The sequence below is a fragment of the Anabrus simplex genome, chromosome 5 (genome assembly GCF_040414725.1).
Source record: "Anabrus simplex isolate iqAnaSimp1 chromosome 5, ASM4041472v1, whole genome shotgun sequence".
In the NCBI taxonomy this organism is placed as follows: Eukaryota; Metazoa; Arthropoda; class Insecta; order Orthoptera; family Tettigoniidae; genus Anabrus; species Anabrus simplex.
The window spans coordinates 360,079,819-360,099,959 of record NC_090269.1 but is presented as its reverse complement, the minus strand read 5'-3'; the positions used below and the strand labels follow the sequence as shown (position 1 = coordinate 360,099,959).

The window sequence follows — 20,141 nt, the reverse complement described above, 5'->3', positions numbered from 1 at the left end:
AATCCGTTATGTGATAGGAATATCCGAAGGTCTGCACCATCATTAAAATTGACTGCATATTTCGATATTCTTCGGGGATAAAAAGTGAAAAATTTAATGATCTAGGATGTTTTCCGTTCGTTACAGGCTAAAACGTATCATTTTGTCAAATTTCAATTATCTTCCTTTTCTTCTGGCAGATTATGCCGCAATCTTGATTTTGGGCGAGGCGGGTAAAAATTAGGACTTTCAGGAAACTAAATCAAAAATTATGGAGATGGTCATTATTACCCCTTAAACGGAAAGCTGTACGACAATTTCGCCAAAATAGTCAGTGTAGAGGCACACAGTCATTACGATTTGATTTATATAGATAAGGAATCTGCTCCATGTAAAAAACCTTTTGGGCTATGTCCGCTGGACTTAACCTGCAAAAGTGACCATTCATGATATCTCCCTTGTTAATCCTCCTGACGAAAAAATGCACATTAAAAAAAAAGGTTTAGAGGTGGAATTCCATCACGTTTGGTCGATTTCCAGTCAGGTTGGTCTTGTTCTGTATATATTCTGGAAGAGTAAAATCACCATTTCGGTTCCCTATAAACCGCCACTCCATTCCGGAACATGAAATGTTATTTACGTTTAAAAGCTACCTTTGGACAGGTGGATGCTAAATATAAATTTTGGTTCGAATGTCTTCAGTAGTTTTCAAGTTGTAAGGAATACGCTTTACACGCACCCGCTCGTGAGTTAAGTCTGATGGGACTTGTACAGAAAAACGGTCCGTTAATGATATCTCCCTTATTAATCCTCGTATCGAAATGATGCACATGAGAAAAAAGGTTTAGAAGTTAATTTCTACCAAGGTAGGTAGATTTCCATTAAGTTTGGTTGTGTATATTTTGTGGAAGTGCAAAATCACTGTTTCGGTTTCGTATAAACCCCCAGTCAGTTCAGGGATTTAGAAACAATATTTGCCCCAAAACCTATCAAGGACAGGTGTATTCTCAATATGAGTCTTGGTGGAAATACATCCAGTAGTTTGTAGCACTCTCATACATACGGCGTAATTAAGGAAGAAAATAATACAGTTAAGAAAGTTGAAAGTAATAGAAAATGGATTATAAATGAGGACAACCGGATAACGACAAATATGTAGCTGCCAATTGAATGTATTGGAAAATCAAATGCCCCTCAATAAATTATGCTAGTGTGAGTTATGGATATAATAACTCGGTAACAGAGGAGAAATTCAGGTCCAGTGATTCTTAGGTAAACAAATAATAAGAAGATGACTAATGGTGTTATTACTTAATCTATTCGAGGGCGGTTATAACATCCAACGATATTCCGCCAATATCCCGCAGATAGGCCGATTGACGCCTCTCTTGCCTTCTACCCAAGGAACAACCACGAATTTAAAAGCATGATGAGGAAAATAGCAATACGTTACTTCGCTGCTGGCATGCAGTCAGAGACGTTGCCATGGTAACCTGTAGGTTCGTTGTCGGTCTGTCGGTCACTCAATGCAGAGCATGATACCAGCGGAAAATTGTAAATTTCTCCGTCATGTGAAGAGTAAGGTAAATTATGAACACAACGAAAGTTGTTTATAATGAAGAGACGTTTCACGTACGGTAAACTAAGTTTACAGAAAATCAATAGTATAAGAGAAAATGAAGGAAAACCATTCTGGTTTTCCTATAAACCCCCCGTCTATTCAAAGATTTTAAAACGATATGCATATCGAAACCTTCCCCGGGATAAGTATACTCTAAATATGAAGTTTGGTTGAGATCTATCCAGCCGTTTCGACGTGATGGTGGAACAGACAAACAGACAGACAAACAAACAGACACGAAACGTAAAAACCACCGATTCGGTCTTGAGTTGACCTAAAATGGATAAATATCTGAAAAATTGGCAAAACAAAAGAAATTACAGACAGCGGACCCCCTACAATTTTATTTATATAGATTACACGGCATAAGCCCAAAAATATACCTCATTAATAGTCTCCTGTACTCTTTGGGGCTATTGAGAATGGAAGAATTAAAAATATCAGACATATATGAATATATCTTGCCAGCTGACAGCAAGTGTATTTATCTGCACAAACCACTAGATGGCATGCACAAGTGGTGTCACCAGTTTCTTGCACGTTACCACTATTATCATATCAAGCTGTTTGGTTCAGCCCATGTATTGACATAATGAGTGTGCTGTCTGGCATTAGCTGTTTAGACATATGTTGTGTGAAATGCCTAGGGATTACCATTTGATTTTTGAAGTCACGTTTAATTTTTTGCCATTTGCAAGTACTACTTTCTATGACATCACACTTTCTTCCTGCTGCCGTTTCCAAGGCCCTATGAATCTTAAATTAAGCTTTTCTTTAACCGTGAATGAGTAATTACGAGTACTTGTCGCCATACTTAATATGTGGTTCGCACTTCTAATGTGCTACTGAGTTCACACAGACCAAGGCCAGATAACGCTATAGTAAAATGGGATCCGTTGTTTGAGGTGAAACAGTACCAATTTTATTTCAATTAATGTGAACACCCTCTATTTTATTTGGTAAATTCATGTATTCATGATAATGAAATTACATTACAGTCATATCCAGTCAAATTGTTTTTAATTTGTTCCTGGATTTCCTGTTTTTCCATATTGTACTCTTTTGCGTGGTCCCTCCAAAAAGAGAAAACTGTTGCTTCATTGTATATATTATCATTCTAGCATATCAAAAACTCCATAACTGACTGTGAAGAGCTGAAACCAACTTCTTCCAACGATTCAGCTTGATGCAGATCGTTCACACATTCTTTCTGTTGCTACAGCCTTTCATTCTGAATTTCTTCTTATTAAACTCCTCTTTGTTTCAGAATATCTTTTGCTTGGTAATCCCATCTTGTTTTTGGGCTTCTTTATAATTCTGTCAGTTTCAGAGCCGTTCTTAGTGGCCTTGCTTCTCTCATTTTCTTCATGTGTGTGAACCACTAAATTCTGTATTTTCCCACTATTTCTTCGAGACTATTCATTTCCAGAGTTTCTTATTGAACGAGCACTGGTGACAGCATACTCTTTCCTGTTTCATATCAATTAGGTTGTTTGCCTTTATCATAATGAATATGGCATTGACTGAACATATTTTTATTTCTAATTTGATTGCAACAAAAGTACAGTCCTTTCCATATTTCTTCCCTTTCGACAGTGTCATAAGTCATATTGATGAATTAATGTTTTATAGGCATGCAGGACTTCTCAAGTAAAATTTTAATCCATTCCTTCTGCGGAATAAAATCTCTTACTTCTCATTTATTAGTTAGTGGGAGGTTAGAAGGAAGACAGAGCAACTTCTGTATGTTACACGTATCATCCTTCCTCATCACAATAAGAACTCAAAACATCAATTACTAAATTACTAAATCATTGAACAATGATTTTAGACCTACAGTAGTGGTACTGGTTAGAACCATGATATACACCCCAGATTTTAGGCAACCAGCTCCTTCCTTTTATTTTACAATCTGAATGACATTTGGAAAAATACAAAAAATCTTACAAATCTACATTCTTCCTCCTTGTAGGAAAAAGTAACCTTTGGAGGACGGACTTACTTAAACAAATTTTAAATTCAAATACATTTGACAATAAATTACAATGTGTTCTTCATACTCTTCCAAACATTATATATGGTCTAAAATGTAATGCTTAAATGTACAGATGTACGCTTTCTTCAAAATTTGAATAGCACCATTTTCAAAATAATACATAAGGCTGTACAAAAATTTTAAGAAACCACCACCATCACTTACCTTTGATTTCCTTAACTAGGTTAGCTGTAGAGTTGGCAACATCCTTAGCCGACTGCACAAAGTGACGCTTGGCCACTGGATTAGTAGTTTTTGATGATGCCACACGGCAGGCATTACAGAGAGAGCTGGTATGCTTGGCAATGACTGTAGCAGCTGACAAAACCTGAACATAGAAAAGAAATGTGAACGATAAAGTTAAAAAATACAAACATCCCTAATTAATAATAGATTACAATTTTCCTTGCACTAGAAAATATGACAAATACATCGCTTGCTGAAATGCATACAAATGAGCTGCAGTAAAGAACTGCATATGGTGCATTAGCCTGAATCTTTCTCGCAAGAATCTAGCTCCTGAAGGAGCAACAGTTTTGTGTTTCACCGCAGAGCACTGTAAGAAGATAATTGGAGCACTTAGGAAAACGTTGGTCAGTTTGTCGCCCTTTAGTACAGTAGGAAGGTAAATGTAATTCTCTGAGGGAGGAGTTCTGAGAGGGGTGCACAGCTGTGAGATTACATTCGGGAGTTCGAACCCCACTGTCAGCAGCCCTGAAGATGGTTTTCCATGGTATCCTATTTTCACAACAGGCAAATGCTGGGGCTGTACCTTAAACCATTCACTGCCAAACCCATAAATATACATTCCTGAATGCCGTGCCTCGTCCGCCAAACCCGTATATATACATTTTGGCGCAGTGTGTACTTCACCGATCTCACAAATGAATCGTAAGTTATGATCTTCATTTCCGTGTTGACGTTTAACTAATAATATAGAGTTAGAGGGATGTTCCCCCATTCAACACATTGCAAAAATATATTAAATTATAAGAAGACCGGTTTCGACTCCCTTGGAGTCATCAAATGAACGCAATATAGTGTCATGCTTTGAGATTCCGTGGAAATGCTCAAAGAAGTTTTGTACGGCAGATGTACTACTCCATTTCGCGTGTTTTGAAAGCAATCTGATGTTATTTCAGTTCTGGTGGAGTAGAACATCTTTCCCGCTAATGTGTAGCCATCATGGGGTCTTGAAGTCTACATTCATCTCTTGTTGACGAAGAAATTGAATGTTTTCTGGAGAGCTATATTTCGATAATGAAGATAGAGAATATCTATGTGGCGATACTGAACTACAAGAAAGTGCGAGACAAGGTAGTAATGATGAACCTCATGCGGAATTTTCACCCCTTCCTCAGATGAATTATTTTTTCCCCAAATGTAAATGATTTTGATAATACCCGTTCTTGGATCAACAATTTTATATTATATTTCAGTAATAGTATCACTGAGCGGAGTAGCCACGCGTATTAACATGATATGAACATTAAAACAAGAATAATAGTTAACACAACCTTTCCAATACTTATCTTTCCTATATTTAGGAAATAAACATTACAACAGGCGTTGTAAGATGGGACATGTTTCGCTTAACAGCAGTAAGCATCATCAGCCGAAAATAAATCTTAGCCTAAAGTTAGGTCAGGGCCCTGAACCTAGTGTCCTTAACATATATGGCACCCTAAGAATCAACATTTATATTTATAAAATGAAAATAGGCTTAAAACTAGTATGAAAAAACATGGAATGTTACAACATGGCTAAGAGAAAAAAAACACAATCGAGTTGAGACAGAGGATAAGAACAGAAAGTAGGCTAAAATACAGAGCTGGTAGTGAAATAATTAAAATCATTAGGATATCATTGTTACCAGTCAGTCAATCAGAATGTTCAAACATAAAAACAAGCGTGAAAATATATATGAGTGTTCATCATGGCTGAGTTAGAGAGATTTATTACTTGTAATATTAACATGATACCGTACGGCTATGGAGACAAGCTCTGCACTCGGCAGGCGAGTGGGTTCAAACCTCACAGTCAGCTGTCCGGACGGTTTTTTCCTTTTCACTCTCAAGCAAATGTCGGGACAGTTCAAATTCATAAACCACAGCTGATTCCTTCCACTTCATTACCCAGTTTCATTCGCCATCATTCATTTCATTCATTCATTCATACATTTATTTTCTCAACCGCCCAGAGGGCTCATCTGGTGAAAAGGTTAATTAAGACCACGGCCGTTTCTTTTCCACTCCTAGCTCTTTCCTATACCATCGTCAACATAAGACCCATCTGTGTCGGTGCCAGGTAAAGCCAAATGTAAACATATATATACACACTATGGAGTATTTTAATTTCTACCAGGACGTGAACTTTCCAGTTGCAACGGCCTGACTCGTATGAGCTCTTCTTGAATTACTGTGCGATACATTCATGTTTTCTTTATTAAACATCATGTATCACTTTTCTCTCAAAACTTAATTTTTTTAAATCTTTCTAATATGATTTTATGGGGAGTCCAAGACCTTGGAGCGAACTGAGACTTAGTCTCTACAGCAATGCAGGCATTCCGAGTCACTGCATCTTTGAAGAATCCAGTGAAATGGTAATGATGATGATAAATGTGCTTTCATTTGCAATTTATTCTCATAATGCCATTGCAATCATGCTGATGTATGAAAGGATAGCCTGATATCTAGCGGCACTATTTGAACTGCTGCTCCTCTGTCAATTTAGTACTTAAAAAGACTGCACATGCAGAGGCCTTAAGTTACCTCGTAGACAACGCCCCGGTTCACAAGATCCACTGCACCAACATGCTCGCGACATTATGTGCCACAGCTTGAAACTAAAGCTCCCTCACCAAAGTTTCTCAAAGTGCTCCTATTATTTTATTTCAGCGCTATGTGGCAAAACATGAAACTATTGTTCTCTTGGGAGCTAGACTCTTGTATCCTTCTCTAAGCAGGATCTGGAGTAAAATCTTGACTGATATCAGGAATATTATATAAGAGTCCTTAAATTGCACAGTTAAGCTAGGAAAGAATATGTATTTCTTTTATCAATAACATTTTAAAGAAGACTTGCCAGTGGACTTGAGCAAAATAAAATAGCTCTAGTGGACCAAACACACAACAACCTCTACGGTTAACAACCATAGTTGTAACTCAAAGCTTGCTCCATACAAGGTTGACTACCTTTGAAAGTCAAGCATGAAAGGAAATCTTTTAAGGAAAATTCCACCTGTGGCAAGGGCTCTTATCTGTGCTGGAAATCACATTCTGTACACAAGGGATGAGAAAGAACATTTTCAGGTCTGGGGAATATGTAATCATACTAAGCGAAAAATCGTGACGTGATAAGTGAGGTATTGTTATACAGATAAATACAACGGGCTAAGCGGGAAAACATGTTACCCTTTCAGACCTGGTGTCCAATATATTGGACACTAACTTTTATCCTATTATAAAAGCAGTAAATTATCTCAATTACCATTCAAAACTCATGATCATTATTTTGGACGTTTGGCTAGTGCAAGGCATCGAATATCTCTGCCTTCTGTTGATAGAGTTATGAAGTAAACATCAAAACATGCAAGATGGCAGACTCATTGCCAGGATCATCAGGTAAGTCACATTTCTGTATTAATTACTTGAGCAATTTGCTTCATATGACTTCAGAAAATTATGTGTATGGAAGAGAGTAACATAAGCTTCAGCTTTATGATATAACTGAAAAAACAAGTTTACTTGAGCTTCCTAAGCGATGGAATTCAATGTCCAAAATTTTGGACATCAGGTCACAATGGTAGTACTTCTTCTGAAGTTCATGACCTGGATGCTGATGAGAGTTCAGAACTTGTGAATCTTTTACAAAGTATTACAGGCTTAAATTATACAATAATTTTTCCAAAATGTATAATAATTAGGTTTTGCCCTTCAACAATAAATATGTGAGGTTATTTTTAGAAATTATGTAATATTTTGTTTTACTTCTAGGATGCAGGGAAACATCAGTGTTCTGAATGAAATGCATGCCAAGGGAATACTGGACATGCTCGAAGACTGAGATCTGTTTGATACTGATATGTCAGATGAAAGGGATAATTTTGAAGATATTCCAGCTGCTGTTGGCCAAGGCGTCAGGATAGGATGTACAAATCTTTCAGTCAAGGAAGACATGAAACCTAAATGGGATTCACAGGACTGGCAGATGATATTGGATGTGAACGTGTTGTGACACAACCAATGGCGGAAGATGGGGAAGAAGCTGTAGGTTTAGTTATACAGTTAGGGACTGGTGAGACAACTATAACAAACAATGGCCACCTGCAGGATTATCTCGCTGAAAAACTACAAAATAAAAAACTGAAAATCAATACAGGCGTCATTCTTTCCCTCTTTTATTCGTTTCCAGCATGATTTCAGTGACGTTCAAGGTTTTCAAGATTATTTCAAGTATATCACAGATGATGATTTTGAAAATTTTGCAAAATATACAAGTATTTATGCCCTGTAGTCTGGCAAAACAAATTTCAAAAGTACCAATGACAGTAAAATTAAAGCACTGATTTGCCTACACTGAACTGTAGGAAATAAGTCATGGACCTGTATATAGGAAGCTGCACAGTCCGTAGATCTCTGTCATGGTCATCCATCAATACGTCACATCACAGCCTGCACGGTTGCTAGGTTACATCGCAATACACATTTTATTAAAAGACATATTTATGATCATTCGATTTTCCCAAGGAGAAATACCAGTACCTCCTTTTTACAGGTATACAGACAGCAAACAGGTTTAATTTCTAGGAAGAAATGTAAAAATGTGAAGTCAATCCAAGTTATTTTGTTTCTCGGGAGTATTTCTTTTGAAGTAGAAAGCCAGTCTTAATTATTTTGCGATTTATTTATACATATCATTGATATTAACGATGTGTAGTCATATTCTGCAATAAAAAATTATTTTAAACCTGCATTTTAGTCATTTAAAATTTCATGATCTTACAACCTCCCAGACCCAGTGTCCAATATATTGGACAAGAAAATATTTTTTGAAGCAATGGCAACAAAAACGATTTTTGTTCTAATATGACTTAAAAGAATCCCAAGGGGTCTGCTAGGCAGCAAAAATTTTTTTTTTCGACGCCAGAAGATAATTCGGGATTGAAGGGGTTAATAAGGTATGCACAAACAAGGTTTCTCTGTATATGTTCTTTCACACAATTTAATATTTTCCATATTAAAGATGACAAACAATAAACACACCTGCTGCTGGTTTGTGGTGGGGTTTGTAAGGTGCTGGCATGCTGTCTGTATGGACTGTGCAGCACGAGCAAACTGGGCTTGGTCGACCAGACCAGGTCTGCCAGCCACACTGGACGGATCAGAAACACCTACTAAATATGCAGCCTGCGCAGCTGCTTCTACAAGACCACATATGGAACTTGAGACACCCTTTACAGCCTCACCGAACTGCTCATGCTCAGACTTCTTGGCATGATTAGCAATGCCAGTCATACCATCACCTGGAAACAGACATCAAGAATACAGTATAATAATTCACTAAGGATAGGGTTTAATAAAAAAGATTTTCTATACCCTATTGTTTCACAAATGTCAGTCTCTTACAAAGAAAAGAATACAATAAATGAGAAAAAATATATTATAATTCTATACTCTGATGTTTGCACAAAAACCTTACATAATCTTATGCATAACTGGTCATCTGCATGTGCTGAAAAAACGAGGGAAGAAAGAAAAGAAAAAATCATCAACAACAACACTAACAAGTCTTAATGAATACAAGATCTACATGACTGCATCTTCAGTACAAACTTTGTTAAGCATTCCACATTTAGCCCGACTACTAATATATTAGTAAAACAGTTAGCCTATACAGTCACTGCAGTAACAGCTGATCTCACAATATTTATCTTCCAAACCCTATCGATTAAATGTAGTCCCTTTCATTCGTTAACTCATTCCTGACCCTAGTCTCAAAAGCACTATCCTGGTTTGTTTCTGTTCCAGTCTCAACAGCCCATGGGCACCCAACTTGCAATAACTGTAATTATGGGTCCTTCTTGCAACTTCTTGAAGTTCTCGAATTAAGAAGGCTTAAAAAATGAAACAAGAGCAAAAATCAAAACATTCGTGGTAGCCAATCAGGTGTTTATGTTCTGTTCATGGCTGCCCAAGTAAAGCAGATACTTAAAGTGAGCTTAATATAGACAACGAAGTAGAGGTAAAATGCAAGGAATACATCAAGGATATCCAATTTAAGGTTTAAGACTCGCAAGTCTCGGACTTGTAGAAAATATGGACTTTGAAACAGTATAATTGTAACACAGATTGTTAATATGGTTTTAAATTGTGTTCAATTTGACGTAGATAAACTTATGTGATTGCCAATTTTTCCAAGAACCTATATCAGCTGATGATGAAAAAGGGCGTCGAAACTAGTTCTGATTGAAATATATGTTGTAATTTCATCTAAACAACAGTTTTTATGTATTCAATAAGGTGGATCCAAATTATAATAAAAGTTGTATTCTCCAAAGTGTCCTTGTTGCAGGCCACTGAATGCATCTTTTGTACAGTACACATTTTTTAAGCTATATTTGTCTTCACACTAATTCGGAGCACTGGCTTTGGTCATGGTGTATCTTCTTGCAGCTGCACAATTATTCTTCATTTCTGCATGTCGAATAACCATTAACTTAAAATTGGCATCATAATTTAGACGAGAATCCGTTGAAAATTTGCCATCAATACCTGTTTCACGCGTCCCTACAATACGACGATCCATCACGAAAATATTCCTGTTGTCTATAAAACTGTTAATTTTACTAAGCGTCAGGTACAGTAGCGTTATAACTCTGCTAGTGAGTAGCCATGGCCTTCCTAAGAATTTGAAGGCTCGTATGTTTTGATGCTATTCTGCGGATTTGAAAAACTTTTTTGTAGAGGCTAATAGAATGTCATTCCTTCGTTACTATCTCCCAAGAACCAGTGACATTACACAAAGGCACTGTACAACCTGTGGCTAACGATGTTTTATAAAGACTATCAAAGAGTAAAAAAGGGGTCCACCTATTCAATACCATTAGCTTGGGTAGCGTCTTATATAATTGGGACTAGTGTCGAACCCATATACACTGGGTCATCTTCAGCCACGATCCAATTGGAAAAACATATGCTCACATATAACACATAATAAATTAAACAATCTAGTATGTCTCAATTTACAAACCAAATTTTAAAACATTGATGAAAAGTCCGAACACCACATCCAAAATTGAAATCAAATCACACTTCAAAACTTAAAACAGTTTCACCTTGTTTTCTTGAGACAGCATAAGCCCAAAAGCCTGTATCATGTCTACAAGTACAGGCCATGAAAGCATTATGTAAATATATTTTCTATTACAGTGGAACCTCTATAATCCATTCCCGGAACCTATGTTTTCCCGGATCGTGCGTTCAAATTACGTGATCCTGCGAGCATCGTAATTAAATCATGTTGTAAAAATCCTGCATTATCCGTTCCTCAAAGAAACGATTTCCTGGATCAACCGTCCAGAAATGACAGTCCCATCAGCACCAAATCCTCGATCAAGCGTTTTTCAATAAACTGTACTTATCTCACAAAAGGACGACTATGGCATATTTATGGATCTTAGCGTTAACGCCCCGTCATTGCGATAATTAGAGCAAGTACTGTACTGGAAAAGCGATCGGCAGTGAACTAGCATAAGGGTCCATCTTAGCATCGAATTCAGGTGGTATTGTTTAGAGAACCTCTGAAATTATGAAGCAGAGAGTGGCCACAATAATTGTAAGGAGATACAGAGCATTTCGACATCTCTACTTGAGGACGGAATGAGTTTCGTCAAATGTTCGCACTTATAAAACGTCCACAATTTGTCCAGGGTTAGACTTTTATACTTTTAATTTTTCCGATTGTATTGCCGAACAGATTTTCGGCACTTTCCTTAGGGCACTGTATCGTAACTGGGCTTTCAGGCAGGAATCGAAATTGCTTCTTCTTAACACAAATCTTGCACAAATTAGGTATTTTAATATTATCGTATACGATTATGTTATCGAGACCAGAACAGATGTTGCACACCTTACATACAAAAAGCCATGGGAGGTCTTGGGATTGCCTGTTACTGTTTCGGTCCTAATATAAGACTGGGAACTTTACGTTTTCGTGCTAAAAGTAAAAAAAACCACAGTCGTTTTATTTGTGCACGTTACATGTAAAGGGTTTGCATCATTTCCAACTTGTACTGACATTTGCAGCGAGCGCACTTTCCAGCCGAGCCCAAGGTCACAGTTAACCGTAATTTCTGAAGTTTTGATGACTTTTTTTTTTTTTTTTCCTCTTTCTAATTTGATTGGATTAGTGGCTGGCAGAATTGAATATAATGCATTTGAGAACTTCTGAAAATCAATACTGACCTTTGAAACCATGTTCTCAAGTTCAACATAACCTTTAAAAGTTAATGTAGGCCCAATTTACACGGTACAAGAATTCCAGAAGCTGACTACGAACCAGAGACCAGTTTACAATGGAAGATTATGCTGGGTGCTTTTGTATCTAATGTGCTTTTTGTATTAGATGAGAGAATTAAAAACTACTTGTGATCGATTGTCGTTTGGCTTGGCGTTATTAGATTTTTCGAAGAGTTTGGCTAATCAAAGTTGCTGAACTGAAAGAAGTTTTCACATGAAACTCACGAAGTTTCCCCTGTAAAACTGAATATAAAGTACCAAGATTTTGAACTCGCGTACCAGTAATTAATGTTTGATGCCAGTTTTGCGGTCTAATTTGCCTGCCTCTCATCCAGAGGGCCCAGGTTCGATTCCCGGCCAAGTCAGGCATTTTTACCTGGATACAAGGGCTGGTTCCAAGACAACTTAGCCAGCGTGATTATCTTTAATTGAGAAACTATCTAATGGTGAGATGGAGATCCTGGTCTGGAGAGCCAGGAATAACAGCCGAGAGGATTCGTTACACTGATCATGTGTCACCTCGTAATCTGCAGGCTTCGAGCTGAGCAGCGGTCGCTTGGCAGGCAAAGGCCCATTGGGGCTGCAGTTTGGTTTGGTTTATGAGTGCTGTAAGATTATACAGTGAAACCTCGATTCTCCGTTTTTCGAGGGACTATGACAATAAAACGTACAATACGGGAAAACGGAAAATCCGGGAATGGATGAAAACGATCAACAATTTGGCTAAACATCACAAAAATGAAATATGTATAATTATAATCTTACAAAACTCCTAAACCAAACCAAACAACAGCCCCAGTGGGACTTTGCCTGCCAAACGACTGCTGCTCAGCCCGAAGGACTCCAGATTACGAGGTGCGCATGGTCAGTGCGACGAATCCTCTCGGCCGATATTCCTAGCTCTGTAGATCGGGGTCGCCATCTCACCATTAGATAGCTCCACAATTAAAGGTAATCACGTAGGCTGAGTGGACCTGGAACCAGACTTATATCCAAGTAAAATTGTCTGACCTGGTCGCAATCGAACCCGGGCCTCTGGATGAGAGGCGGGCATGTTAGACCACGAAACCGCATTAATTACTGGTACGCGAGTTCAAAATCTCGATACTTTATATTCAGTTTTACAGGGGAATCTTCGTCAGTTTCCCTTGAAAACTTCTTTCAGTTCAGCGACTTTGATTAGGCTAGCCAAACTCTTCGAAAAATCTAATAACGCCAAGCCAAACGACAATCGACCACAAGTAGTTTTTAATTTTCTCATCTAATAAAATAAAGCACATTAGATACGAAAGCACCAAAAATGAATGTGAAATCCGTTCATTTCTTAATCTTTCATTGTAATTTGGTCTCCGGTATACTGTTCGTAGTCGGTTTCTGGAAATCTCGTACCGCGCAAATTAGGCCTACGTTGAATTTTAAAGGTTATGTTGAACTCGAAAACATGGTTTCGAATATAAGTATCGATTCTTAAAAGTTCTCGAATGCATTATATTCAATTCTGCGCGTCACAAATCCAATCAAATTGGAAAGATAAAAGAAATATCAAAACTTCAGAAATTACGGTTATTCGTGACCTTGAGGTCATCTGGAAAGCGCGCTCGCTGCACATGTCAGTACGAGTTTGAAATTACACCAACCATTTAAAATGTAACGTGTGCAAATAAAACGACTGCGGTTTTTGGTATTTTAAAACGAAAACGTAAAATTCCCAGTCTTGCATTAGGACCTAAACAGTAATAGGCAATTCCAAGACCTCCCATGGCTTTCTTTTTTTTAAATTACATTTAGGTGCAACATGTGTTTTGGTCTCGCTAACATAATCATGTACGATAATATCAAAAATACTGAATTTGTGTTAAGAAGCAGTTTCGATTCCTGTCTGAAAGCCCAGTTACTCTGCAGTGCCCTGAGCAAAGTGCCAAAAACCTCTTCGGCAGTACGATCGAAAAAAGTAAAAATATAAACATTTAACCTTGGACGTAATATGGACGTTTTATAAGTGCGAACATTTGACGAAACTCGTTCCGTCTTCAAGCAGAGCTGTCGAAATGCGCCGTGTCTCCTTGCAATTGTTGTCACCACTCTCTGCTTTATGATTTTCCGCGATTCTCTAAACAATACCACCCGAATGCGATGCTAAGATGGTCCCTCATGCAAGTTCACCGCCGATCGCTTTTCCAATACCGGTACAGTACTTGCTTTAATTATCGCAGTGACGGGGCGTTAACGCCAAGATCCATAAATATGCCATAGCCGTCCTTTTGCGAGATACAGTTTATTAAGAAACGATTGATCGAGGATTTAGCGTTGATGGGACTGGAATTTCTGGACGGTTGATCCGGGAAATCGTTTCTTCGAGGAACGGATAATGCGGGACTTTTACAACATGATTTAATTACGATGCTCGCGGGACCACGTAATTTGAACGCATATTCCGGGAAAACGTATTTTCCGGGAACGGATAATCGAGGTTCCACTGTAATTATACATATTTTATTTTTGTGATGTTTAGCCAAATTGTTGATGGCTTTCATTCATTTCCGGATTTTCCATTTTCCCGTGTTGAACGTTTTATTTTAATGGTCCCTCCAAAAACAGAGAATCAAGGTTCCGCTGTACTTAAATATTTTTAAATAACTCTAACTTAAAGTTGGCCTTGGAATGGTGAATTTTTACTTTTTATCAGTGTTATCAGTGTCCTAATACTGTATTGTACCAGAGATGGCATTAACGATTTATTTCTTTCTTTCCTATCTTTCTATCCAGCTGATGTAATTTAACAGAAATGTAGACAGGCCCTATTCCAAATACTACCTGCTCAAACTGATAAAGATCCATGAGAAATGCAATAAATTTATTAATTCCCTTAATTAAATATTTATCACCATTACTCACCAAGACTCTTAGATTTCTCCATAATGGTATCAAGACACTCAAAGTAGGTGCAGTCATTGACAGGATCTGTAGGATTGTCAAGAAGAGGTTTCATGGACTGAATGTTACGAATTGCATTATCACATTCCTTCTGGCCTGGAGCTGCTGATGTACAAACATCAATCAAGTGATTGATGCTGTCAGTGACACCCCTGGGTAACAGAATAACAAAATAAGAGCAGTCAATACTTCAAAATTTCATCTCGATATCATCTAATGCAAAATTACTTTACAAACCTACCTAGCTGCAGCAGTCAACTGGTTCTTTGCATTAGGAGCTGTTGGATCAGCAGCAACAGTCTTGGCAGTGACCAAAAGCTTGGATGATACCATCGACACATTCTTGAGAGAAACCACCATCTGGCCCTGAACCTCTTTATCCTGAAAAATCAGTATATATATTGAAATTATCATGGAAAATTGCTTCATATAAAGGGTCATTAGTTCTGTGTGATTAGCATTTGCAAAGTCCATATAATTGTGAAACTGTGGTGTCTGTTCTATACACAAAAGTTTTCTTGGGTGCTTGGTTTGCTGGTCCTTATTTGATAGGTTTTGTTTAACTTTGTATGCAGAGCTAACAATACTGAAATATGGAATGGCATTCTGACCACCTCAACACCTCATGGTTTTATTACAAACCTTTTGGTTTTGTCATGTTTGCCAGGCATGTGCTCTGGTGATAAGAGAGATTTCACTGCTTATTTTGAAATGATTATGAAAATTAGGTAATTACTATGACTGATGCTACACCAACCACATTACATGTAGTTCATGAGCTGAAAACATCTCCTTGAAGGTATTACTACAACTGGCAGCAAACAATAGCCAATGTGGCAGAAGTACTAACATTTTCCAGAAAATAGTAATAATGACTGACCAATGCTATTGTGTGTCAGTATTACTTAACTAACTTTCCATTACTGACTAAAGAAAGTCGTCACAACATATTAGATACTCAGAAAGAGGTGCAAGCGGCATGATTGTTAAATTTTAAGAAGTTCACAGCATGAGCGGTATGAGATTGTCATTGGAACAAAAACTTCATTTCCAAAAACATAGGATCCAATATTGCATCCTGTAGCAGAAGTTTCGTAATATATAATTTGCCTTGTATATCCAATACCTTGATTTGTTAGCAGATACTTTTAGGGACTTTAAATTTAACATGAGAAATACAAATATTATAGCACACAATCAAGAATTCCTACCAGTATTTTTATCACATTACCAAAAAGTTTCTTGAGATGGCAAAGTGCATGCAAGACAGGCTCAAATATCTACAGCACCCCACTTCTTTACGTTTCTCTTAATTTATAACGTAAACATGTATGTATGAAACAAACGCTTCTTTCTGACCGAGCTCAATTAACTACTTTTCCTCATTTGTTTCACTCTCTTTGGTTCATGATGCCATGGAAATGAATCCCCACACAATTATGTTTATTACTTGAGACTGAGTATACCCAGGTTCAATACCCAAGTAGTCTCAAATTCATCGCAAAGGAGTAAAACAACCCCAGCCAATTAAACACTGCCCCCTATATAAGACACCCCACCTCAGCCGTGATCTATCCACCTGCTGATAATCCCGTCCTACCCTGTCATCTTACACACCCCTGATCAACATCAACACCCTACAACCAACATTTCTGTTCCTCTAGCTCTTTTTTTCCTTGCCCTGACTCTAAAAGTTTTCCTTAAATAACTAAAATAACTACTTCATTATACTGGCATTGCCTTTTACATATGAATCAGATCATAAATTTAAAATCTGGAAAGGAGCAAGATACTGTGCTGTACAATGAAGTATAATGGTGAAATTGAAGGCTAATTCCAAAAACAGCAAGAGTGCTATATGCAAAGAACTGAGTATGTAAATAGTGTCAATACAAGGTCATACTTTACCTTAGTTTGTCCAGCCATCTCCATGCTGACACCCAGCAAATCTCCAAAAGCTGATCCGAAGTGCTTGGATGAGGCAGCGAGCTGGACAGGGCTATGGACAGACTGCACCACTTCTGCCGAAGCATTGTTGAGGCTTGCAGCAGCTGAATTCAATTCATGCTGGAGTTCACTGTTAATATGATAAGCCTCTAATTAGAAATAGAATGATAGAACATCATGAAGAGAGAAGGAAAAGTTGTTAAATTCTATAGTTCATAAAATACCAAATATAAACAATAAAAAATAGCAAGAGTGCAAGTTATTAAACTTGTACAAATTATTAAAACAGTGTTCCCAAAATCTGAAATTAACCTCATTTAGTTTCTTGGTCTTTTTTTGTATTTTTTGTTTTTGTTTTTCGTCGTACCGACACAGATAGGTCTTATGGCGACGATGGGACAGGAAGGGGCTAGGAGAGGGAAGGAGGAAAGTACAGCAACAGCATTTTGCCTGGTGTGAAAATGGGAAACCATGGAAAACCATCTTCAGGGCTGTCGATAGTGGGGTTCGAACCCACTATCTCCCGAATACTGGTTACTGGCCGCACTTAAACGACTACAACTATCGAGCTTGGTTTAGTTATGTTCAGAAAGTTATTTTGCTCCTTCATATTTTATATTTACCTCCATCCTTTTCTGAACCATTCGACTTTTCCCTTCCAATGGTGAACTTTCATTTGTTCTACAATTCTATAATTCTGGTTAGTATGTGCCTATATATATGTGCAAATTCAGGAAGGGAAATTATGAAGAAAAATTTGTTTTGAATTTATATTGAAACTGTAAATTGCAATAAATTATTAAACAACTCATCAGGTCATAAACTTCAAAATATACGAACATCTGGTATGCAGTACCAATCTGCAAGAGTAAATACAAATTTCTCTAGTGCACATCGAAAGCAAATCTGTGGCAGTTCATATTTTCTTCATAATTGGCTGGGAAACATTGCATAATGCTAGTTTTCTTATGAAAACTGAAGTTATTTCATTCTAATGCAGGAGCCATCCTAGGCTAGCCTCAAAACCCATAACTTTAAAGCCTCTTGCTGTAACTTTCACTTTGCAGTCACATATTCTCATATATTGTTTAAGATTTCTGGGAACTTTGTCTTTTGTCAACATTATGTTCTGCAGTTACAGTTTGTCTGTTTAAGACAAGCTTTATTTTCCCTCCAATCATGTACCACCAACTCCTGTCCACATTGTACTTTCTTTCAACAGCACGAATACAATTTGGTCTACCACATAAATAATGTGAAGCTTTTCTTTAGCTATGAATGCTTATAATGAGAACTGGAATAAACTATCCTAAATACATGATACTATTTAAAACAATGCCACACAAATGACATGGTTTGTATGTGGCACACTTCACATTTGTGATATGAATAGAGTTGCCAACAGAGTGGGCAAAATAAATACCAACTTGAAGATTTCTGTATGTCAAGAACACTGTACCAACCTTCATACAAATAATAATTGCACCCCAACCTTTTGCTGCCAAATTTTGAAAAAATATGCAGGAATTAATTGTGTATATATGGTACCTTGTAGGCCCATTCTGGAGATAAACCTGAAAGTCTCCTTCAAAAATAATAAATGATAGTAACTAAAACAAAGGCACCTATTTTCATAGTAATGAAACATTTAATAACCAGATCATATACATTACATGACCTGATTTGACACTTGTTTAAATTTAAATTTAAATTTAAATTTAATTAATATGCTTGTTTAAGGGCTTACCTAATATGTGAACCATGGTAGATAAATATGAAATATGAATATACTTCAACTTAAGTGTTCAGAATATAATTACTACTTACCCATAAGATTTTGTGGTCTGTGGGAATTCGCCACGGCTCAATATCTGAGATGCATCGGTGATAGTCATAATGACATCATCCACATCCTTCTGCCCTGGTAGACAACCAACACATTTGTTCAAGGCCTGGAAACAAAATATTCTTGTCTTAGTAACGTAGTGTATAGTATTTGAAAAGTAAGTGTTTAAGAGCATTCCAAGCAACCAAACAGGTCATAATAAAGAAAACTGAACCATATATCTAATGAAATGTGCTATAGATCTAGTAAACAGAAATGAAAATGCTTACCTGCGACACATCCTTCACTACATGACTCAAATTCTTTGCATTGTTGGGATGGTCTGGATTACGCAGAACCTGGCGAGCTTCCTCGATGAGAAGTAGAGAACGTTCCATCAATCCCTCAGCACTCTGAATAATTCTGCAGTAAAGAAAATATGTCCGTAACAATCATGTGCATGGTGGTATTGTCTGTAATATATTTATGTTGGACAGCCAGAGGGAAACAACAAAATGTTGCTAAATAGTGACAAGAGGACAAAACTGAGGAAATAATATGATTTTTACCATGTTGTATGGGATCAATACATCTCAATGAAATACATTGACACTAGCCCAACGTATTTGAGAACCTTCAGATACCACCAGACCGAGTCATGATTGAACCTGCCAACATGAGTTCAGAAACCAGGTGCTCTGTTTGTGCTACTCAGCCTGACAGTGTGTAGTTTACGTGACTCTTGATTTTGTGGATCATAGTCATGGAATTTACAGTTTAACATGGAATTTAGACCACTGGAACAAGACCCTTCATTTCAAACATCCCGCATATAATGGACGAGATTCACCTTGGTGAGAAGCAAGTAACAATGTCACTCGGCCCCATATTTGAGTACTGTTCAAAAAGTGAAGTTATAGTGAGAAGAAAGACAAACAGGAGTAGTTTCCTGGTGCGAATATCAAGTGCTTCACTAAAACAGAATAGAAGCAGGTTCAATGGAGTCCAAGTACAGTGGAAAAACTCCAGGATTCCAACAGTGGAACTATTGTTAAACAAGGCTTGGTGGATCCCAGTGTCATGCAGATAAGAAGATCAATGTCAGGAGATTATCAGGTACAAGAGTGACTGCATTGGTCTGAGTGACTGCAGCTAGGCCGATGCAGAGGAATAGGCAAATTCTACAATGTAGACCTTGTTATGATCTTCACTGGTGGTGTTGACCTAACAACAGATAACGGTAATACTATTCAGAAAGTGTACATGATATTAAGTATC

The 20,141-nt window shown here is 37.4% G+C and overlaps 1 protein-coding gene across 1 annotated transcript in view; it reads right to left on the bottom strand.

The window, feature by feature from the left end:
- The window catches only part of rhea (Talin_middle and talin-RS domain-containing protein rhea), a 419,010-nt gene that overhangs the window by 120,922 nt on the left and 277,947 nt on the right, over positions 1 to 20,141 (bottom strand). The window contains exons 22-28 of the mRNA XM_068227664.1: positions 19,154 to 19,286; positions 18,866 to 18,990; positions 17,000 to 17,168; positions 15,333 to 15,472; positions 15,053 to 15,243; positions 8,903 to 9,162; positions 3,801 to 3,963 (exon numbers count right to left, since the gene is read on the bottom strand). Of these exons, the coding sequence (XP_068083765.1) occupies positions 3,801 to 3,963; positions 8,903 to 9,162; positions 15,053 to 15,243; positions 15,333 to 15,472; positions 17,000 to 17,168; positions 18,866 to 18,990; positions 19,154 to 19,286 (1,181 nt within the window). The remainder of the gene's footprint in view (positions 1 to 3,800; positions 3,964 to 8,902; positions 9,163 to 15,052; positions 15,244 to 15,332; positions 15,473 to 16,999; positions 17,169 to 18,865; positions 18,991 to 19,153; positions 19,287 to 20,141) is intronic.